The sequence below is a fragment of the Mauremys reevesii genome, linkage group 22 (assembly GCF_016161935.1).
Source record: "Mauremys reevesii isolate NIE-2019 linkage group 22, ASM1616193v1, whole genome shotgun sequence".
Lineage (NCBI taxonomy): Eukaryota > Metazoa > Chordata > Testudines > Geoemydidae > Mauremys > Mauremys reevesii.
Genome location: NC_052644.1, coordinates 6,077,348 through 6,099,766, shown reverse-complemented (window position 1 = coordinate 6,099,766; position 22,419 = coordinate 6,077,348). Strand labels below are relative to the sequence as shown.

Here is a 22,419-nt window from a genome sequence, read left to right as displayed (position 1 = left end):
ACCTGACCAAAAGAGCCAATGGGAGGGCTGGAACTTTTATAAACTGGGGAAAAAATTCCCTTTGTCTGCGTGGTGTTGTTCTCCGGGAAAGAGGGGACCAGGGAACAGTTACGCTGTGAGACGCTGAAAGCCAGGTGTGAAAAACCATCTGATCACACCTAGAGGTTGCTTAGTACCAGCCTGGAGTGGCCAGTATTAATTTTTATAATCCGTGCGGGCCCCCACCTTCCGCACTCGAAGTGCCAGAGGGGGGAATCAGCCCACAGCCCCAGTGATGCCAGGAGACCAAATGGCTTATCTGTGGTTAGAGTAGGGAGGGCCTGGGAGTCAGGACTGCTGGATTCAATTTCTGGCTCTCCCCTGATTTTGCTGTGTGACTACAGGTGGGTCTCTCTGTCTCACTGTGCCAGGGCTGTAGAATGGGATTTATGCCCCTCCGTCAAGTGCTTTGAGATCCTCAGGTGGCAACGGCTCCTTGGAGCTGTGTGGTGTTATTACCCCAAGTTTTCCTTTCTCTCCCCGACCCAGTGGCCCCAGGAAGAGCAAAGCAGCAAACTTCAGCTTCAGTCCTTGGCGATTTGCTGGCTAATTCACGTTCCTAGATTCTAATTTCCTTTCACCGTAAGAAAACGCCCAAGGGCCCTTCAGAGATTTCTCTTGCTAACCCTCACGCTCAGCTTTGCGCAGTGCCACTGGAGGCTGGCTCCTGAACAAACTCGCCCCTCGGCCTCCGGGTCCTGGCATAGCTTTAATGCACACAGAGCCAGAGAAATGGTGAACACACAACCCAGGAGTCCTGACTCTCCAGCTCTAACCTCTCCACCCCACGCTCCTCCCAGTGCTGGGGAGAGAATCCGGGTGTCCTGGCTCCCAGCCCCCCCTCTAACCACTAGATCCCACTCCCCTCAGAGTCGGAGATAGGACCAAGGATCCCAGCCCCACCTGCTCTAACCATGGGATCTAATTCCCCTCCCAAAGCAAAGGAAGGAAAATAGAGAGTTAGCTCGACTGAGCAATCGATGGGTCACGTAAAATGCACCCTTTGGACCCTTGCGCTTTGGGCGCTTTGTTTAAGATGTTCAGACCGACAAGAGTCCCTGCTTCCCCATCACAGACAGTAACTCAGCCTCGCCTCACTGCCCAGCCCTGCCCTGGTGGAGCCTGCACCAGACCCAGAGCTAACGCAAATCACGTCAACCTTCTATGAGCCTGGCTTCTGGAAGGCACTGCCGCCCGGCACAAGGCGTCCCAGGAAGCCAGGTCTCCTCCGGAGAGTAATAACAGACCAGAGAGCGGCGCTCGAAAATAGACCTGTCAGCTGGTGCCTGGCTCCTTTGATGTGCTGGCTCCTGTCTCAGCTATTGCGTCTGACTAGAAATGAAATAACTGAACTGCTGTTTGATTTTGCCAGTCAGAGATGTGGGGGCTGGGGCTGAGAACAAACCTCAGAGCCCATCAGGAGCAGGGCACGCTGGGGACCCGGGGCAGGACCGATACACAAATCTAAATCTGGCAATTAAGACTTTGGAGAGATGCCATTGCCGTAGCAACGGAAATATCAGCCAGATTCTTGCTGTGAAGAGTAAATATCGGCTGCGGTGGCTCACAGGGCCTCAGCTGGGCAACGGATGCCCTGGGTGCCCATCGTGCAGGGCGGATGCCATCGCCACCTGGCCTGGCTCTTGGCTTGGCATATGGGGTGGGTTCAGTGCTCTGAACAGCAGTCTGAGACGTACAAAGAGACAGGGGCTGCTTAGTGGTTCTGGCACACAGACGCCCCGCAAGTCCCCAAACACCGCCAGGTCGCAGTTCCCAGTCCAGAGAACAAGCGTCAGGATCCCTTTGTCTGTACAGACTATAAACTCCTTTGGCCAGAGGCTGTGTGTGTCTGTATGGGACCCGGCGCGAAGGGCCCTGATCTCGGTCGCTGTGTGTCTGTGCAGCACCCGGTGTGAGCGGCCCTGATCTCGGTCATTGAGTCTGGGCAGCGCCCGGCCTGACGGGGCCCCGATCTCGGTCACTGTGCGTCTAGGCAGCGCCCGGCCTGACGGGGCCCCGATCTCGGTCACTGTGCGTCTGGGCAGCGCCTGGCCCGACGGGGCCCTGATCTCAGTCACTGTGTGTCTAGGCAGCGCCCGGCACGACGGGGCCCTGATCTCGGTCACTGTGTGTCTGGGCAGCGCCCGGCACGACGGGGCCCTGATCTCGGTCATTGAGTCTGGGCAGCGCCCGGCCTGACGGGGCCCCGATCTCGGTCACTGTGTGTCTAGGCAGCGCCCGGCACGACGGGGCCCCGATCTCGGTCACTGTGCGTCTAGGCAGCGCCCGGCACGACGGGGCCCTGATCTCGGTCACTGTGTGTCTGGGCAGCGCCCGGCACGACGGGGCCCTGATCTCGGTCACTGTGTGTCTGGGCAGCGCCCGGCACGACGGGGCCCTGATCTCGGTCACTGTGTGTCTGGGCAGCGCCCAGCCCGATGGGGCCCCGATCTCGGTCACTGTGTGTCTGGGCAGTGCCCGGCCCGACAGGGCCCCGATCTCAGTCGCTGTGTGTCTGGGCAGCGCCCGGCCCGACGGGGCCCTGATCTCGGTCACTGTGTGTCTGGGCAGCGCCCGGCCCGACGGGGCCCTGATCTCGGTCACTGTGTGTCTGGGCAGTGCCCGGCCCGATGGGGCCCTGATCTCGGTCGCTGTGTGTCTGGGCAGCGCCCGGCCCGATGGGGCCCCGATCTCAGTCGCTGTGTGTCTGGGCAGATTCGGCACAGTGGGGTTCTCTGTGGTCTGTCAGTACTGGAGATGCTGATGTTTGGCTAGACGGGAACAAGCAGAGACATGTAGGAAAAGCCCGTTCGGCACAATGAGGGGCTTGCGGGTATCTTTGCCCTCTGAATTTCCTCTGAGAGGGAGCAGAGGGGGAAATACGCTCTGGGGTCTCCCCCCTGTCCCTGCTGTGCGGGTTCCCTGCAGGGAGCAGAGCTGCCTACCTGTCCAATTCATTGAAGCCAAATTGGGGAAATTATCCCCAGCAGCTGCAGTTACACCAGCCAGCAGCAGGAAATCGTTGCCTGGCTGCTCCCCTCTCGGCTCCAGCAAATTGCCAGTGATTAGCCCAGGATTGATCAACTCCATGTTCCCAGCCGCAGCAGGGAAAGGACAAAAGGGCCGTTTTGGATCCGGGGAGGGGGAGGGGCAGGGTTTAATCCCAGGACCAACTGGCCAGGGAGGCACAGGTACAAGGGGCCCCACAGCAGGGGATGGGGAGCAGCAGGGCAGGTCCTGAGCAGCCACCGAGCCCCTGAAGAATCTCTGTGGTGCTCAGCAGCCTCTGCTTCCAAACCAGCCTCCCCACTGCTCCCATCACCCCCCACCTCCATCAGCCTCTGCTGGCAGAACCCCTCAACCCGACACCCAACCCCCATCCCCTGCCACCAGAACCCCTCAACCCGACACCCAACCCCCATCCCCTGCCACCAGAACCCCTCAGCTCCACGCCAACCCCCATCCCCTGCCACCAGAACCCCTCAACCCAACACCCAACCCCATCCCCTGCCACCAGAACCCCTCAACTCCACCCCAACCCCATCCCCTGCCAGCAGAACCCCTCAACCCGACACCCAACCCCCATCCCCTGCCACCAGAACCACTCAACCTGACACCCAACCCCCATCCCCTGCCCCCAGAACCCCTCAACCCGACACCCAACCCCCATCCCCGGCCACCAGAACCCCTCACCCCGACACCCAACCCCCATCCCCTGCCACCAAAACCCCTCAACTCCACCCCAACCCCCATCCCCTGCCAGCAGAACCCCTCAACCCGACACCCAACCCCCATCCCCTGCCACCAGAACCCCTCAACCCGACACCCAACCACCATCCCCTGCCACCAGAACCACTCAACCTGACACCCAACCCCCATCCCCTGCCACCAGAACCCCTCAACCCGACACCCAACCCCCATCCCCTGCCACCAGAACCCCTCAGCTCCACCCCAACCCCCATCCCCTGCCACCAGAACCCCTCAGCCCGACACCCAACCCCCATCCCCTGCCACCAGAACCCCTCAGCGCCACCCCAACCCCATCCCCTGCCACCAGAACCCCTCAACCCGACACCCAACCCCATCCCCTGCCACCAGAACCCCTCAGCTCCACCCCAACCCCATCCCCTGCCACCAGAACCCCTCAGCTCCACCCAAACCCCATCCCCTGCCACCAGAACCCCTCAACTCCAACCCCAACCCCATCCCCTGCCACCAGAACCCCTCAGCTCCACCCCAACCCCATCCCCTGCCACCCGAACCCCTCCCCTCCACCCCACCCCCCAGCCCCTGCCCCCAGAACCCCTCAACCCGACACCCAACCCCCCTCCCCTGCAAGCACAAACCCTAAATTCCACCCCCAGCTCCCCAGCCCCCCCCACCAGAACCCTCAGCTCCACCCCAACCCCATCCCCTGCCACTAGAACCCCTCAACTCCACCCCAACCCCATCCCCTGCTGCCAGAACCCCTCAACCCCACCCCAACCCCATCCCCTGCCACCAGAACCCCTCAGCTCCACCCCAACCCCCAACCCCAGCCCCCAGAACCCCTCAACCCGACACCCAACCCCCCATTCCCCGCCACCAGAACCCCTCAGCTCCACCCCTGCCACCCGACACCCACGTCTGCACTTCACTCCTCATCCCCAGCCAGCTCCAAACTCACTCACCCTCCAGCCCCTCCTCCTCTGCTTTGTCCCTTTCCTGGGCCAGGAGGTCACCTGATTCCTTTGTTCTCCAACACCTTTAGCAGGGGGGAAGGGCCCCGGCCATTAGTTGCCAGGAGACAGAGTGTCAGCCATTTATGTGCACTGACTCTTCACTCTGCAACAATTACACCCCCTTATCCCACCACCTAGAGACTTAAGAAATGCATAGGGGAAACCGAGGCACCCCTACAGCATTCAGAGGAGACATTAAGAACAGGCCCACGTCGTCACATTCCCACGTCATCACAGGGCGTGTTCTTAATGTTTCCTCTGAATACTGTGCGGGTGCCTCAGTTTCTGGCCGACACTGTCTCCTGGCCCTTCCCCCCTGCAAGGGGATGCGAAACGTGGGGGAGAACAAAGAAGCCAGGTGACCTCCTGGCCCGGGACAGGAACCCAGCAGAGAAGGAGGGGCTGGAGGGGTTTCAGTCTGGAGCTGGCCGGGGACGGGAAGTGAGAGCAGACGTGGGTGTCTGGCTCGCTGGGCCCCAGAATGGACCTGGCTGAGGGGGCCCGTTCTCTGTACCTACAAGCTCTGTTTTAGACGTGTTCCTGTCATCTAATAAACCTCTGTTTTACTGGCTGTCACGTCTGACTGCAAAGTGGGGGTGCAGGACCCTCTGGCTTCCCCAGGACCCCGCCTGGGCGGACTCGCTGTGGGAAGCACACGGAGGGGCACATGCTGAATGCTCCAAGGTCAGACCCAGGAGGTGAAGCCGTGTGAGCTTCTTGCCCTGCAGACAGTCTGCTCCAAGGGAGAGGAGGCTCCCCAAAGTCCTGACTGGCTTTGTGGGGAGCAGTTCCAGAGCATCGCCCGGGGACTCCGTGACACGCCCCCTGCCACAGGTGATGCGGGGGAGGAGGGTCATGGCTCCCCACCAGATTTCTTAGTTGTGTTCCCCCCAACCCAGGGAGGCTGGGTGGGCTGCTGAAGTCAGCCACTCCCTTCCCAAGCCCTGACATGTGGGGCTGGTCCCACCAAGCCGGGCCCGACCCCACCCCCCCCTGTGGCTTTGCACCTTGGGTGGCTGCCCCAGGGCAGGGACTGGCTGGCTCAGGGGGCAGGCAATGGGTCCTGGGGCCTTGCCCCTCCAGGGGGCGCCAGCTCCCATCCGCCCCCTGGGCATGGGGGGAATTTCTCCCCTCCAAGGAGCTGACCACATCTCTCCCCCACCCCGAACACTCCTGTGAGGGCAGCCAGGACACAGAGGCCTCTCCCAGCCCCTCCCACCATACCCCATTTCCCCACCCTAGTCGCCCTTCCTCGACCCCGGGGGGGGGGGGGGAGCAGAGCGGGTTACGTGGGAGATGCAGGCCCAGGAGTTGGGAGTGGGACAGGCCAGGCAGGTCAGTGCCGTGGGGTGAGGGGCACCGGGAGCCAGGGCTGGGCATGGGGAGCTGTCCGGGGTGCTGAGGGAGGGGGTGGAGGCAATGCAGGGGGGACCATCCCCGGGGCATCCCAGGGCAGGGTTGTCCCCTACTGAGAACCCCGGGCCAGGGACGGTCCCATCTGCCATCCCCCTGCCTGACCCCACCCAGGTTTCACCCCCGTGAGCCCATGGATCCGCTGCAGATGCAGGCGAAGGGCTGATGGAGGCTCCAGCTGCACACAGCCGGGCGCCCCCTGACTGGCCGGACTGGGGAGCTGGGGGACCCCTTTATGTGGTTTGGGTGCTGTGTAACCAGGAGATGCCATGTTACAGCTGGCATGTGCTGTGTGACCATGACGTTCTGGGAGTCCTGGCTCTCAGCACACGCCCCCCCCCCCCGCTCTAACCACTAGACCCCCACTCCCCTCCAATGCTGGGGATGGAGCCCAGGAGTCCTGGCTTCCTGCAGTGACATCCCCCAACCCGCAGTGCAGGGAGGGTGCCAGGCTAAGGGGGACCTGCCTGGGACACTCCATCCATCACTGGCAGGAGGCTGAGGGTCGGGAGTGAGGGGCACCGGCAGCGCTGGGGGAAGCCCAGGGCTGGGCTGGCGGAGGGCTGGGAGTGAGGGGCACCAGCAGAGCTAGGGGGAGCCCAGGGCTGGGATACCCGGGGACTGCGGTTGTGGACTGAGGTGCCTGAACCCCCTGTGCTGCAGCAGACTGTAAATCAGACACTGGGTTGTGTGCACGTGCCCGGGGGTGTGCAGCCGTGTGCAGGCGTGTGGGTGCAGGTACCGTTGTTCCCGATCGCTCACCGTCCAGCCGCCCGGGCGCTGCTATCGCTCTGTGAATGGAGCCCAGTCCCTGGCAGTCACTCCCCGACCCTGGCCCCACAGCAAAGCTGGGAGCGTAATTACTGCATCTCCCCCCGCCCCCAGCGTGCCCTGGGGAGCAGAGAATTCTGCTCTGGGGGCCGGGTGGCAGGTTCTGGGACCGGGGTGGTGGGTGTCGGGAGGTGGGGCCAGGTGGGTCGGGGTGTAAGGGACTCAGAGCTGGATGTTGGGTGCCAGAAGGGGGGATGGGGGGGGATGAGTGATGAGACTCGGCAGCTGGTTTCTCAGGGCCCAGCAGGGAGCCGTGGGATTTGTCTCCATCTCTTCAGGGGACGGACAATGGCTGCGAAATTAGCACCGTTTATCGCAATAAAAGACATTGAATCGACCAGGCACTTTCTGCTGTCTCCACTCGGTACCAAAGGCCCTGAATTGTTGCGGGGGGCGGGGGGAGGGGGTGTTTGGTGGCGGCGGAAATCTGATGAAAGAGTTGAAACTAATTTGTTGTAGGCTGGGAGTGAGGGTCACCGGCAGAGGTGCAGGGGAGCCCAGGGCTGAGCTAGCAGGGGGCTGCGGGTCGGGAGTGAGGGGCACCGGCAGAGCTGGGGGGGAAACCCGGGGCTGGGCTAGCAGGGGCTGTGGGTCCGGAGTGAGGGGCACCGGCAGAGCTCTGTGCATTTGGTTGTGATGTGGGAACCAGCCCAGCCCCTCCCGCCCCCCTCCCACCCGAGGACCCGGGACAAACACCAGCCCGGAGTTGAAGACGTTTAAGTCTCTAACCTGGGAAGCGATTGCAGCAGCGGAGCCGCCTCCGAGCCAACCCAGGGCTGCGCCGGGATCAGGGGCTGCCCAGCACTGGAGCCAGGAGTGAAAACAAGCTTGCGCTGCAGCGAGACAGCAATGAGGGGCCCAACACCCCCCCTTCCACCAGCCCCCACTGCCCTGACCCCCTCCACCATCGCAATCCCCTCCATCGGCCCCCACTGCCCGACCCCCTCCCCTCCCCTCCCCTCCCCTCCCCTGACTCAGGCAGGGCCAGATTAACCTTTGCTTGGCCTGGCACCAAACACATTTGTGGGCCCCCCCACTAGACCTCTGTGGCCAGTGACTCCCAGGCCCACTAGGGCTACCCCCCCACACCCAGTGCCTGCCCCACAGCCCCACAGCCCCAGCCCCACGACTGCCCAGCTCCCCACTGCCCAGTTCCCCAAAGCCCACAAACCTCCCCGCCCCGATCCCCCTCCCACGCCCTGCACGGACTGGCCCTGCTGGGAGGTGACCACGTCCGCCGGGCTGAGCTGGCTGGGGCTGGTATCACTTCAGCCCCTCAGGAGCGGTGCCATGAGCCAGGCCAGAGTGGGAGTGCGGCCTGCCCCCGCCAGGCTTCCTCAGGACCCACTTGCCAGGTGGGGCCCGACTGAGCCCCCCACGCTGCTCTCCCCCCACTGGCCAAGACAGGCCCGGCCCCTGCACAACTCCCAGGTGGCTCTGCCCTGGGGAGGTGGGTGGCGCCCGACCTGCACTGGGGAGTGGGGCAGACCCCCAGACGCGGCCCCCAAGAGCCCCGTGTCCAGCAGCCCTGCCCAGACACACAGTCCCTGCTCTGAAGATCTCACCATCTAAGTAAACAGGGGAAACCGAGGCTCAGAGAAGGGCAGTGACTTGCCCTAGGTCACCGGCAGAGCTGGGACTAGAACCCAGGTCTCCTGAGCCCAGTCCAGTGCGCTGCCCACTAGGCTCCACTGGCAGCTCTACACCAGTGGGCATGGCAAGGCGAATTCTGCACAGTACTTGGCCAGATCCCCAGCTGGTGTCAATGGGTGTTGGTCACTGTATGTCTGTGCAGCGCCCGGCGCGACGGGGCCCTGATCTCGGTCACTGTGTGTCTGGGCAGCGACCGGTGCGAGGGGGCCCTGATCTTGGTCGCTGTATGTCTGGGCAGCGACCGGCCTGACAGGGCCCCGATCTTGGTCGCTGTGTGTCTGGGCAGTGCCTGGCGCAATGCAGCTCTGCTCTGCTCTCGGGTGGAACTAGCGACGCTGCTGTCTTTCAGTAACCTTAATTAAAGCAGAAACCAATTACACACGGAACACGAAATTGACGCCGCTGGCTTTGCCGCCCAAGCTGGGCGCAGGGAAATCAGCGCGCGGAAGAGACGACGCGAGGTCAGTTCACTCTCTCCCGCTGTGTCTGCGGCGTGGCTCCGAGGGTTAATGGAAACGCGGGCAAGGCGTCCGCAGAGACCGAACCTCCCCCCTTTCCATTAGCTCCGGCTCCGCTCGCTCCCCAAGGAGCTTTGAACTGCTGGTGCTACAGAAGCCCAAGCAGGCAATTGACTTTGAATTAGACCAGCTGTAAGGGCCCCTCGCTCTCCCGCGCGGAGGGGGGCCACTCAGGCTGGCCCTGTCACGCCAGGAGCGGAGGCTGCGTGACAACCAAGAGCCCACGATAGGGCTGGGCGAGTAATAGTCCCTGTCAGGCTTTAGCCTGGGTTTGGGTAACCCAAGCAGCCAACCCTTAAACAGAACCTATCCAGGCTGGCTTTGGCTGGGGCAGCTCAGGCACCCGGCTAACAAACAGTCCTTCCAGGCTGGCTTTAGCCGGGGCGGCGCTCAGGCAGCCGGCTAACAAACAGTCCTTCCAGGCTGGCTTTGGCCGGGGCAGCTCAGGCAGCCGGCTAACAGTCTCTCAGTGAGCTGGGCCTCAGCTTGAGTCGGCTCAGGGTCACAGCAAGCAACAGTTTAAGTCTGGCGTTAGCCTGGGCGGGGCGCAGGCAGCCAGCAAACGGACAGTCTACGGGGGAGCAGGGAAGGGAGGCTCCTTCCTCAGGGCCGGAACTTCCCTGCCCAGTAAGGAATCAGCCACCCTAGGGTGGGGCGGCAGGGGGATGCGGGCCCACCCTACTCCACCGCATCCCAGCCCAGGGCCCGGGCAGGGTGGGGCGGCAGGGGGATGCGGGCCCACCCTACTCCACCGCGTCCCAGCCCAGGGCCCGGGCAGGGTGGGGCGGCAGGGGGATGCGGGCCCACCCTACTCCACCGCGTCCCAGCCCAGGGCCCGGGCAGGTTGGGGCGGCAGGGGGATGCGGGCCCACCCTACTCCACCGCGTCCCAGCCCAGGGCCCGGGCAGGGGCAGGATTGGCTGCCCCTGCGTCAGCGGGGATGTCCATGCATGGCTCAGAACTTCACAGCCGAGCTAGGTTCCCAGGAAAGCTCAGCTGTGGATTGGCGTCTCTCAACGTTCATTGTCAGATTAAGTGTTTCTTGACTGGGCACTTACTGAGAATAGTCTGTTCTCAAGAAGCTGACCAACTGCTTCACTGAGGCTGCTTAAAATCAAACAAGTCCACAGCCAATATTCATAACTTTGAATACAAAAATGATACATGCATGTAAATAGGATGAATATATCCAGTAGATCATAACCTTTGCAGAGATATGTTACATGGCGTATCTAGCATAAAACATATTCCAGTTAGGTCATATTTACACCCATAAGCATATTTCTGTAAAGCATGATGGGGTGCAACATCGCACTAGTTAGGGATTTAAGCTCCCGGGCAGGTTTCCGTTGAGGAGGAGGAAGGAGAGGTCAGTTATGGAGCGATCGCTTTGTGGAAAGTGTTCGCCCACAGGGGACGGGGTGGTTTTGTCTTTTGTCATTTCCCGGTGAGAGCTCATTCGCGAGCGCAGGGACTGTCCGGCTTCACCCACATGGTTGTGATGGGGGTGGTTAGTGCACTGGCTGAGGATACACCACAGGTTGTGCTAGGCATGGGCAGGACCCACGGACCTGGCACGGTGTGTTGTGAGGGGCGTCGATCACTGTAGCGGTGGAGATATGGCTGCGGGTTTTGCATCTGTTGTTCTGGCGCGGTCTGGTGCCGCTTTGAGTTGGTGGGTCCGTACTGTGCCTGATGATGTCTGTTGAGGAGCGGCTGCGTCCCAAAAGGCAGGGGAGATGAGGTGGCAGGCTGGGGTGACGGCGGGACATGGATTATGGCATTAAAGTGACAAACAATCATGCAACGCTCACACAGCAGATGCAAGTGCAATCGGAAGTAGGTCAGGTTCTGTAGTCCCATTTCACAGAGGGGAAAACTGAGGCACAGGCGGGGCGCAGTTAGGGCTTCAGGTCAGTGGCAGAGCTAAAAATAGAACTGAGGAGTCCTGGCTCCCAGCCTCCCCCTGCTCCAACCGACTAGACCCCTCTCCCCTCCCAAAGCAGCATGGAACCCAAGAGTCCTGACTCCTGGCCCAGTGCACCGCCCGCTCCTTTCTTCTCTAGTTCCCCCTCCCCAATCCCTAATGCCCGTGGTGCATCCCCCTCCCCATGCCCTAAACCCCAGGGCACGCCCCAGGCATGGCAGCCGGACCCTGCTCCCAGTGGGCGGGGTTGCAGGGCCCTTCCCTAGACCGCATTGTCCCTGGCAGCTCGATCGCCCTGTCCCAGCCCCGGGGCGTCGGGCAGGAGGCTGAGGCAGGTGTTGGCGCGGGCGCACTGTCCGATGTGCCGCTGCCTGTGCCGGACGGAGCCGCGCAGGTGGGCTCGGCACTTGCGGTGCAGCGAGGCGTAGATGAAGGGGTTGTAGCAAGCCGAGCTCATGGCGACCAGGTGGCAGGAGACCTGGGCCAGGTTGACGTAGCGTTTGCCCAGGAGGGTGAAATCGGGGTCCAGGTCCCGGAGGAGGTTGAGGACCTGCAGGGGCAGCCAGCACAGGGCAAAGACCAGGACAGAAACCACCAGCAACAGGAAGGTCTTGCGCTTCTTCTTGTCCCACCGGGCCTGGCTGAGGTTGGCCGCGCCGGGCAGGCTCCTCCGGCGAAGGTGGGCCGAGATGGAGCAGTAGGAGACGGTGACGGCCAGGAGGGGCACCACGTAGGAGAGGAGGAGCATGGCACAGGAGTAGACCAGCCGCTGCCTCTCCATGTGCCTCCAGAACTCCTCGCAGATGATCAAGTCGTGGCCGATGGGCCGCAGATCCACGTAACTGGTGTGCCAGGCGGGCGGGGCGGCCAGGGCCAGGGCCAGAGCCCAGATGGCTGCCACCACCAGGCCGCAGTAGCGCGGGGCGATGCGCCGCCGCACGGGGTAGGCCACCACCACGTAGCGGTCCACGGCGATGGCCGCCAGCGAGAGCACCGAGACGTAGACGGTGGCGGCCTGCAGCAGGGCCACGGCGTGGCACATGGCGCGCCCGAAGAGCCAGCCCCGCCCCTCGAAGGCGTAGGAGGCCGTCAGGGGCACGCAGGTCAGGCACATCAGCAGGTCGCCCAGCGACAGGTTGCCCAGGAAGAAGTTGGTGGCGTTGTGCAGCTTCTTGCTGGCGGCGATGCAGCCCACCAGGAAGGCGTTGCCCAGGCAGGCCACGGCCACCAGGAGGCAGTAGAGGGGGATGAAGAGCGGCTTGAAGTGCAGCAGCAGCTCCAGGCCGGCGAAGAGATCCTCGGGGTGGCTGGTGTTACCCGGCCGGGGGCTGCTGCCATTGGGCTCCATGGAGTCACCCTGGGAGAGAGGGATCACAGTCACCCATGGGTGGGGCATTCTCCCAGCAGGGGGCACTGTGGGGAGTGGAGCGGGAGCACTGGCTGTGGGGGGAGCTCCCTGCTACTCCAGCCCCAGCCTCTCCCAGCAGGGGACACTGCGGGGCACTGGCTATGGGGGGAGCTTCTGGCTACTCCAGCCTCAGCCTCTCCCAGCAGGGGGCGCTGTGGGGAGTGGGGCAGGAGCTGGCTGTGGGGGGAGATCCCTGCTACTCCAGCCCCAGCCTCTCCCAGCAGGGGGTGCTGTGGGGCACTGGCTATGGGGGGAGCTCCTGGCTACTCCAGCCTCAGGTCCGGGGAGAGGAGGGGTTGTAAAGCCTCTTTCATCTAAGGACCTGGGGGTGCTACAGACTGATGGATGAAGCCTCCCAAAACCCCAGGGACGCAGGCGTGTGAGTGTTGTTCAACCAGCTTGACAAACAAGTGGGTCTAGGCTGGCTGCCAGCCCCTCTGCACTAACCACTGGACCCCGCTCCCCTCCCAGAGCTGGGCATAGAACCCAGGTGTCCTGGCTCCCTGGTCCCCATACAGCCATCTAGCCGGCCCTGCACAGGCTAATTCCCGGAGCAGCCGCGCAGTCTCTGCCTGGGTGCAGTTTTGTCTGTAACTCGTGTTTTCATAAGACAAAGCTGTGGGTGGGGTGAGTCTCCGGCTCCACAGGGGGGTGTCATCCCCACCCCCACCACCAGAACTAGAGAACCCCTCCCCACTCTCTGGCCAATTGGGGGGGGGGAGTAACCAGGGACTCCTAGAGCCCCCTGAGGTCACAGCCCCCACTATGGCTGCATGGAAAGGGGGGAAGCATCGCCCCTCACGTCCTGCCAGGTGGGAATGAGGGAGCCCAAGGAAGCGAGAGCCCATGGATCTGACTGCATTAGCAGCGAAGCCCCTGGGGCCAGCCCCTGCCCCAAGCCCCAGGCCCGTCGCAACCCAGAGTCACCCCAGCTCGGCTGGAGTCGCTCTGGATTAGCCCCAGAGTCACCCAGGCCAGGGACAGGCACCCGGCCAAACAGCAAGGAGAGAGCCGGGGGCAGGGAGGGGTGGAAACAGGACAACGGGGATGGGAGAGATTCAGGGGGTTGAGGGCAGTAAAACACACAGACAGGATAGATAGATAGATAGATAGATAGATAGATAGATAGATAGATAGATAGATAGATTTGTATGGTGCTGGATGGATGCATGGCTAGATAGATAGAAGGTAGGATGGATCATAGAGGGGTGTGTATGAGATGGATGGACAGGAGGATGGATGAACGGATGGATGGATGGTAGAGGGCTGAGTACGGGAGGGGTGGATGGATGGGTGAATCACAGGGGGATGGATGGATAGGTAGAGGGCTGAGTATGGGATGGATGGATGGGGGATGGATGAATCACAGGGGGATGGATGGATGGTAGAGGACTGAGTACGGGAGGGGTGGATGGATGGGGGATGGATGGGTGAATCACAGGGGTATGGATGGATAGGTAGAGGGCTGAGTATGGGATGGATGGATGGGGGAGGGATGGATGAATGGGTGAATCACAGGGGGATGGATGGATGAATAGGTAGAGGGGTGTGTATGGGATGGATGGACAGGGGGATGGATGGGTGAATCACAGGGGGATGGATGGATGGTAGAGGGCTGAGTACAGGAGGGGTGGATGGATGGGGGATGGATGGGTGAATCACAGGGGGATGGATGGATGGTAGAGGGCTGAGTACGGGAGGGGTGGATGGATGGGGGATGGATGGGTGAATCACAGGGGGATGGATGGATAGGTAGAGGGGTGTGTATGGGAGGGAGCCCAGCCTGGCAGCTGCAGAGGCAAATAGCTCCTGCCCAAGGACGGGATCCCCCTCCCCAGTGAGAGCTGGCCCAGATTGGAGCCCAGCCAGTGCCAGCACCTGGTGGGGGCTGTGGGCCCCGGGCTGAATCAGCCCCATCCCCCTCCTCTGCCCCTAACCCTGCCCTTCACTCACAGAACATGCCCGGTCTGCTAAAGCCCCAGCCCTGCTGGGGGGAGTCAGGGGGGTTTGGGATCCTGTAGGGCAGGACCCTATTGATCAAGGTGTGAGATCGCAGCTCCCAGATCCACCTCTAGGGCAGGGGCAGTTCAGGCAGGCAGCCCAGCCGAAGCCCGGAGGGGCTGGAGATGGCAGGTGGGGCAGCCCCTGGGTTTTGATAGAGCTGGCAGATACCACCTGTTATCTGCTGTCCCGCCCCACGGTGCCAACCCACCACCTCCTGCCAGTGCCCTACGGCCGAGGAGCACAACCCGGCTGCAAGTGCTAGCGAGTTAAACTCCCCGCCCTGGCAAGAGAATATCAGGATCCCATTGGGCAGAGAGGGAAACTGAGGCACGGAGTCAGGAATAAAACCCGGACATGCGAATTCCCAGACCCTGGTCAAACGCTAGACCCCACAGGGCCCTCCCCGAGCTGGGGAGAGAACCCAGGAGTCCTGGCTCCCAGCCCCCACCTGCAGTAACCACTCGATCCCCTTCCCTGAGCTGGGATAGAACCCAGGCGTCCGGGCGCCCAGCTCCACACCCAGCTGCTGTCCAGCCCCGCACAGATGAAGTCGGGGGGCTCAGGATCCATCGGCCGCTCGTTTTCTTGCCCGGGGCAGGTTTTCTCCGAGACTCTCTGGGTTTTAGGACAGACAAAGCCAAGCAGCCCGTGAGTAAAAACTTTCCCCACCCCGGGTCCCCTCCCAGCTGCCAATGCACCGACCAGCCCCAGAGGGGGGCGGATCCCCCCAGCCCCTGCCCCGGATCGTCCCAGCTCGCCCCCCCCCCCTTCAGAAACCTTGCCGGGCTCGGGCCGATGCTGATTGACAGCTGTCAGTCACACCCCAAGATTCGCGGATCCCCGGAGACTCTCCCCGCGGCTCCGTACCTGGGCGGGGGGGTCCCGGCGGCTGAGCAGCCCCGGGCAGGTTCCGAGTCCCGCCGGCAGCTGCGGCTCCTGCATCGCCCCCGGCCCCTCCCCTGCTTGGGAACCAGGCTCGTTAACTCCTTCAGCGCCGGCTGCGCGGGGACGACCCGGCAGCACACGGGAGCGCAGCGCCCGGGCGGCGGGGGGGCAGGGACCGGGCCCCAGGCCAGACACTGAGCCGGGGTCAGTCCGGTATTTACCACCTGTATCCGGCAGTGCCCGGCCGGGGGGCAGAACCTGCGGGCAGCAGCTGGGCACCGGGGGCTGAGTGGGGGCGAGGGAGGGAGAGTCTCCGAACAGCTGGGAAACGGGATTGTTCCTTCTCAGTAATCCCATTAATCCCCCCCCCCGCATTCGCGCCCCTCCACCCGCTGCTGGTAGAGTCAGGCCGGCCCAGCAGGGACCCCGAGACCAGGGGGCCGGGAAGGGCTTGTGGGGCTGCAGTGACCTGTCCAGAGGGACAGACCCACCCCTGGGCCAACATTCGGACCAATTTACCTCAGGAGCCACTTACATCCCACTTCGCCCCCCTGGGGTCAGGAGCAGAGGAATCCCCATGATACCTAAAAGCCTCAGACTAGAACACAGGCCCCGTCGGGCCGGGCGCTGCCCAGACACACAGTGACCGAGATCAGGGCCCCGTCGGGCCGGGCGCTGCCCAGACACACAGTGACCGAGATCAGGGCCCCGTCGGGCCGGGCGCTGCCCAGACACACAGTGACCGAGATCGGGGCCCCATCACGCCGGGCGCTGCCCAGACACACAGTGACCGAGGTCAGGGCCCCGTCAGGTCAGGCGCTGCCCAGACACAGTGACCGAGATCGGGGCCCCGTCGGGCCGGGCACTGCCAGACACACAGTGACCGAGATCAGGGCCCCGTCAGGTCAGGCGCTGCCCAGACACACAGTGACCGAGATCAGGGCCCCGTCGGGCCGGGCGCTGCCCAGACACACAGTGACCGAGATCAGGGCCCCGTCGGGTCAGGCGCTGCCCAGACACACAGTGACCGAGATCAGGGCCCCGTCGGGTCGGGCGCTGCCCAGACACACAGTCACCGAGATCGGGGCCCCGTCGGGCCGGGCGCTGCCCAGACACACGGTGACCGAGATCAGGGCCCCGTCGCGCCGGGCGCTGCCCAGACACACAGTGACCAAGATCGAGGCCCCGTCGCACCGGGCGCTGCCCAGACACACAGTGACCGAGATCGAGGCCCCGTCGCACCGGGCGCTGCCCAGACACACAGTGACCGAGATCGGGGCCCCGTTGTGCCAGGCACTGCACAACAGCTCCTGGCCTCGATTGCTGTGGGCCTGTGCAGAATCCAGCAGGTGGGGTTCTGATCTCGATGCCTGTGGCCCATGTCCACAAAGGTACGTAGGTGGCAAAACTTCAGACTTAGGCGCCTAATTCCAAGTTGTGGCTTTGCTGAGATCCATGAAACTCTGGCTGAACACGGCCGGGGCCTAAACTCACTCAAGGCCTCAGATTTCTGTTCTGGCTCCCAGCACCCTGCTGTAACCACTGGACCCCTCTCCCCTCCCACAGCCAAGGCAGTGGCAGGTCCGCAAGTGTTCCCCTGCGGATACAGACGTCAATAGCCTTTGGGCCAGGGAACGAAAGAGCGCACCTGGCTCTGTAGCCCAGTGGCTAGGGCACTCCTGGGAGGTGGGTGGCCCAGGATCCAGCCCCCCCCTCCAATCGCCCTGTCATTACTGAGCCCCAGGGGACCCGCTCCAACAGGGGACGGAGGGAGCGGAGACCTCCCAGCAGAGGCTGGAGCCCCAGGCTCTTTAAATTGCCACCAGAGCCCCACTGCTGGAGCTCTGGGGTAGGGCTGCGGGGCTCTGGGGGCTATTTAAAAAGTCCGGGGCTCCCGCTGCTTCTACTACCCTATCCCTTTAAATAGCCGAAGGAGCCTTGCTGCTTCTGCAGGGTTCCCACAGCTATTTAAAGGGTTGGGGCAGTAGAAGCAGGGGAGCCCTGGGCCCTTTAAATAGCCCCCAGATCCTTGGGATAGCGGGGGGCTCTGGGGGCTATTTAAAGGGCCAGGGCTCCAGCTGCCTCTGCTGCCCCAGTCCTTTAAATAGCCATGGGAGCCCCGCTGCTTCTCCCAAGTGCTTATTGAGAGCAGCAGGTGCCAGTGCCCAGAGCTCACTCTGCTCTTGGCTCTGCAGTGCCAGCCCCACTCTGCACCCCACAGGGCACCGGTCTCCATCGACCAGCTCTGCCCCTCAGCACGGCTTTTCTCCTGCAGCCCCAGCTGGGCCGGTGCTGTTAGTATAGCTGGGGCCAGCGCCGAGCCTGCTGCTCAAGGGGCTGCCATGGGGACCTGGGGAGCTCAGGGGGGAGGGGGGTCTGGGCAGGGCTGGGATGCTGCCCTCAGGTGACAGTCTGGGCTTGGAGCATGGGGCAGCTTGAGCGCAGGGGGATCTGCTACCCAGGGTCTCTGTGGGTGTTTGGCTCCAGCTCAGCAGGGCCCCCTCCTGGGGGTGGCAGGCGGCTGTGACGGGTGCGTGTCCCCACAGGGCCGAGCGAGAGGAAGATGCTGCTGCTGACGCGGGTCGTGTTGCTCTCAGCGCTCTGCGCCGCGGCGCTCGGTGAGTTCAGCTGCCCCCTGGCCGGGGGTGGGGGGCAGGGCTGGGAGTCTCTGATGAAGCTGCGAATGGAGGGGATGGAAACGCAAGTGTGGGAAATTAACGATGGAGGCACCCAACTAACCCGCCCCCTGGCCCGGTTCTCCGGGGCTGGACCTGCCCCTGCAGAGCTGGAGACTCCCCTCGGCTCCTGTCCAGCCCATCATCCCTCCATGAGGCAGGGCTGGGTCGTCCCCTGCCACCCGTTCCTCAGCGCCCGAGTGTTCATCGCCCAGGGGACGAGGCCCCTGGCCCTGCCTGTGGGGAGCCGATCCCAGAGTGTCTCAGACCTCCCACCCAGGCCGTGCCCCCTGCCAGCCCAGCTCCATCCGAACTGCCCTGGGGCAACCAAGAGCCAGAAAGTGCCAGCTCCCAGCATGCAGAGGGGCAGCGAGCTGAGGCTGTGTGGGGAGGGCAGGAGAAAGGGGGCTGGGGAGGGGGAGAGCAGGGGCAGGGCGGGGGTGAGGGGAGCAGTGACAACACTAGCTGATCCCCAGATCTCACCAAAGCCCCGTTAGCAGGGTTCGTGCTGGGAATGTCCCTGCAGCCTAGAAACCGCCCCCTGGATCAGAGCAGGGCCCATCTACCCCGGTGTCCCGGCTCCTGCAGCGGCCAGTGCCAGGTGCTCCAGAGGAAGGTGTCAGACACTCCCTAGTGGTTCATGATGGAATAACCTTGCCACAACTTTTCTGTTCCCGTTAGTTAGTGGCCCCAAGCTCTGGGGCCGGAGCCCGTCCAGTCCCACCCCCTGTGACGCTGGCTGTTCTCATTCGCCATAGAAACCTCTGATCCGTTGCTGGATCCTGCTCGTGGCCCAGTGACAGCCAGTGGCAGCGAGTTCCACAGGCTGATTGTGCCCAATGAGCCTTTTCTCAGGGTCAGATGTTCCGACCTTCCAGTTTCTGGGGCACTGGACTCCATCCTGGTCGTCCCATCTCCGAAGGGACCTGGCGGAGGGGCAGGGGGGTGTCAGCAGTGGAAGGCCATAAAGATCAGGGGCCTCCCAGATGCAGAGAGGGCGGAAAGGCTGTGAGGGGAGGGAACAGGCCGGAAGGATGCAAATGACCAGAGGGGGCAGAGGGGACAGGTGGGATCTGAGCGGTGGGATCTGAGCCGCACACCCTGGGCGGGAGCTTCCCCTGCTCGGGCTGAGTTCAGAGCACCAGCCTCACCCACCATCTCCAGCCCAGCCCTTGCTTGGCCTCCCTCCAGCCTGGCCTGGCTCCCCGTCACCCCTTTGCTGCCAGCGGCGGGTGCTGCTGCACGGTGAGCAGGCTCCCGGCCAGGCCTCTCTCCAGCCCCATCACATTTAACGCAGGGCTGCGCGTCCTCCCTGCGCCGTGCATGGCCTTTGCTGGCCCCCACCCCCACCCCATTGCCACGGCCCCGGCCCCACTCAGAGCACCAGCCCTGGGCCCGATCCTGCAGCATGGGCTGGGGCAGGTGGGGGGCACCCACATTAACCCAGCCCTTTCTCCCCTCCCCCGCATGGCACAGGCTGTCCCACCATCATCTCCCGCTCCCAGTGGGGGGCCCGGGCCCCGAGAAACAGGGTCCATCTGAAAACCCCTGTGCCCTACGTCATCATCCACCACACGGCAGGGGACCGCTGCACCTCACCAGCCTTCTGCTGCTGGCAGGTCAAGGGCATCCAGAACTACCACATGGACAAAAGGGGCTGGTCTGACATCGGCTACAAGTGAGTGGGGGTGCGGTGGGGGCCTCCCCATAGCTATGGGCAGACTCAGGGCTGCTGCCCCCAAGCAGCCACATGGGGGCAGCAGAAACCACACTCAGGGGTAGAGGGGAATTGTCCACAGAAGAGATTTGATTTTTACATTTAATATTTTTTGGCTGAAAAGGGGAAATTGGGGAGGCTGCACCCAGAGTCTGTGCTGTGGGGGAGGGGGAGTTGGGGGGCAGAGAGCCCCTGGCAGGGGGAGACTAGGGAGGAGGCTCGGGGATGGGGAGACTGAGGGAGTCACGGGATGGAAACCCAGCTGGGAATTTCCCATGGGGCGGCAGGTCCCTGCACTGTTCTCCTGCCCCTGATCTGAGCCGGCTACAGCCCTCACTCGCCCCCCCAAAGTGTGTCCGGGTGGGGCCCAGGGCTGCTTCCATAAGGGGTGTTACACATAGCGCCACCTAATGGGCAAACAGTGCAATACAGGTTAGCCCCCCCACCATTCCAGTCCCTTTCCTGAATGGGTTTTTATCTGCCTGGCAGAAGATTGAGCTTCTAGCGCCGATGGTTCCCAGGTTCAAAGCCGGGCAGGGCCAGCGACGACCCTGGGGAGCTGCCGGGAGCGATGGGGAGGGGAGGCTGCGGCCGACGTGCCTGTGCGGGTCTCACACTGTGCTCTGCCTGCAGCTTCCTGATCAGCGAGGACGGCAGAGTCTACGAGGGCAGAGGCTGGAGCACCATGGGGCCCACGCCAAGAACTGGAACCATAAGTCGCTGGGATTCAGTTTCCTGGGCACCTTCTCCAGTACGTGGGTCCCGTCTGTACGGATTTCCCCAGCTAGGCCCCGAGGGGGGCTGGGAATCCCTCCTGCAGGGCTCCCGCCCACACCTGCTCTCCCCTGCCGACCTGACACCCAGGGCAGGGGGTTTTGCAGCAGGGACCATCTCCAGGTGACCTAGGAATTGGTAACTAATGACGACGGGTCACTGCTGCAGAGCGACCTGGCTGGCTGCAAGCAAACAACGTGGGGTTTTAATCCAGCCAAGCACAGGGCAGGGATCGGGCCCAAGGAACACAGGCCAGACCTACGGCCTGGAGCCTGGAAAGCAGCGACCCAGCCAGGATCTAGGGCAGGGAAAGCAGCTGAGTAGGAGCCGCCCGTAGGACCCTGGAGCTGTAGTGACCTTTGGCTGTATAGGGAGGGGAGAGCGAGTAGGAGCTGGGAGTGGGGAGTCACCTGTATACAGCATCACTGTACACAGCTCCCTGCCCCTGCCCCCGTACTCCCCTGTTTGTCCTGCCCAGAATCCCATGAGCCCTGCGTGTCCCCGCGCTGTCCTGGGGGCTCGGGTGTGGCTTGTGACCCCCTAGATCTTACCCAGAGCCCGACTCTCCAGGGTGCAGCCCAGGGGCTGGAGGTGGGGCCTGGGGCTCTCGAAGTGTAACTGCCTGTGGGGCTGCATAAAATGCATTTGGTTTGCCTGGGCCCAGCTCGTGCTGTAGCACGGCCCTGGCCTCACTGGCCAGAGAGCACCTGAGCTGGGCACTCACAGGGCGGCTGCAGCTGGGGGTGCTGGGCACCCGGTGCCCCCTCCCAGCTGAGAGCTTGGGGGCGGGGGCTGGGATTCAGCGAGCGATCTGCCCCTGGGCTAACCCAGCTGGCTTCAGCGCCATCCCGCCGGGCTCTGCCATGGTTGGGCTCCCCATGCCCGGGGCACCAGGCTGGGTCACGGGGCCAGGAAATGCAGTGGGTGGGAGGCTGCATTACCCAACGCAATGGGGCGAGGGGGGAGTGACATTGACGTGGCCAGTCGAGAGCCTGGGCACGGGGGGGGGGGGGTATTTATTCAGGCCACAGTCACGTCCCCTGAGCAGCAGACAGGGGCCAGGGTGAGATTAACAGGGGGCTGCTCTGTCCTGCAGGGAGAACCCCCAACGCTGCCGCCCTGAACGCTGCCAGGAGCCTGATCCGATTCGCCGTCTCCAAGGGCTTCCTGAGACGCAGCTACACCCTGAAGGGGCATCGCAACGTGAGCCCGACCAGCTGCCCCGGGAACGCCCTCTACGGGGTCATCAGCCGGTGGCCCAGGTTCCAAGCCAAACCCTGAGTCCCGGCGACCCCAGGGCAGTCCCTGCCCACATCGCTGACCCCACCCGCAGCTTCTGCCTGCCTGAGCAGTACCTCCGCCCCCCAGCAGGGGGCAGCCTCGCGCATCTCACCCACTGGCCTGGGAAGGACCCGTCGGGTGGTTCGCAGAGTCCCACAAAGGGGGTTTTAATTCAAGTGCAATTTGCCTCTAACCCAGCGCCCCTGCGGCTTAGCGCTTCCTTTGCTTGGGAGCTTCTGAGCAGTGAGAATAAACCAGCTTCTAGCACATGGAAAGTTGAAGCGCCGTGAATCATTTCATCTCCTGTTAAACCATAACCACCCCCAGCCGCTGGGCTGGGCTGGGCGAGCCCAGAGGGTGAGATTATGGTCTGTCGGCTTAGCAATAAGACACCCCTTTGTGCTAGGTGCTGTACACACAGAGCATGAGACAGACAGTCCCTGCCCTAAAGAGCTCATGGTCTAACTCAACAAAGGGTGGGAGGGGAAACTGAGGCATGGGGCGGGGAAAGGGTTTTTCCCAATCTCCCAGGCCAGTCAGTGGCAGAGCAGGGAACACACCCCACGGCTGCAG

The 22,419-nt window shown here is 63.2% G+C and overlaps 2 protein-coding genes across 2 annotated transcripts; one reads left to right on the top strand and one right to left on the bottom strand.

Annotated features, from left to right (window-relative positions):
* Positions 1–11,364: 11,364 nt before the first annotated feature.
* LOC120388818 (prolactin-releasing peptide receptor-like) lies at positions 11,365–15,456 on the bottom strand. The gene is made up of 3 exons (XM_039510911.1): positions 15,382–15,456; positions 15,034–15,129; positions 11,365–12,459 (listed from the first exon to the last, which is right to left on the bottom strand). The coding sequence occupies exons 1-3, from the start codon at positions 15,454–15,456 to the stop codon at positions 11,365–11,367; spliced, it is 1,266 nt and encodes a 421-aa protein (XP_039366845.1).
* Positions 15,457–17,957: 2,501 nt separating this feature from the next.
* Positions 17,958–22,095, top strand: LOC120388783 (peptidoglycan-recognition protein SC2-like). The gene is given in 5 exon segments (XM_039510861.1): positions 17,958–18,017; positions 19,551–19,752; positions 20,425–20,474; positions 20,477–20,542; positions 21,662–22,095. Coding segments are annotated over 5 exon segments (558 nt in total). The 5' UTR covers positions 17,958–17,962; the 3' UTR covers positions 21,847–22,095.
* The last annotated feature ends 324 nt before the right edge of the window (positions 22,096–22,419 follow it).

Bases quoted from the DNA above. Each gene is read 5' to 3' on its own strand.
- LOC120388818 (XM_039510911.1), bottom strand. From the start codon at position 15,456: ATGCAGGAGCCGCAGCTGCCGGCGGGACTCGGAACCTGCCCGGGGCTG. The intron at 15,130-15,381 runs GTACGGAGCCGC...CCTAAAACCCAG, and splicing joins GCCGGGACCCCCCCGCCCAG to AGAGTCTCGGAGAAAACCTG. The intron at 12,460-15,033 runs GTGTGGAGCTGG...CCTCTCTCCCAG, and splicing joins CGGGGCTGGACAGCAGCTGG to GGTGACTCCATGGAGCCCAA.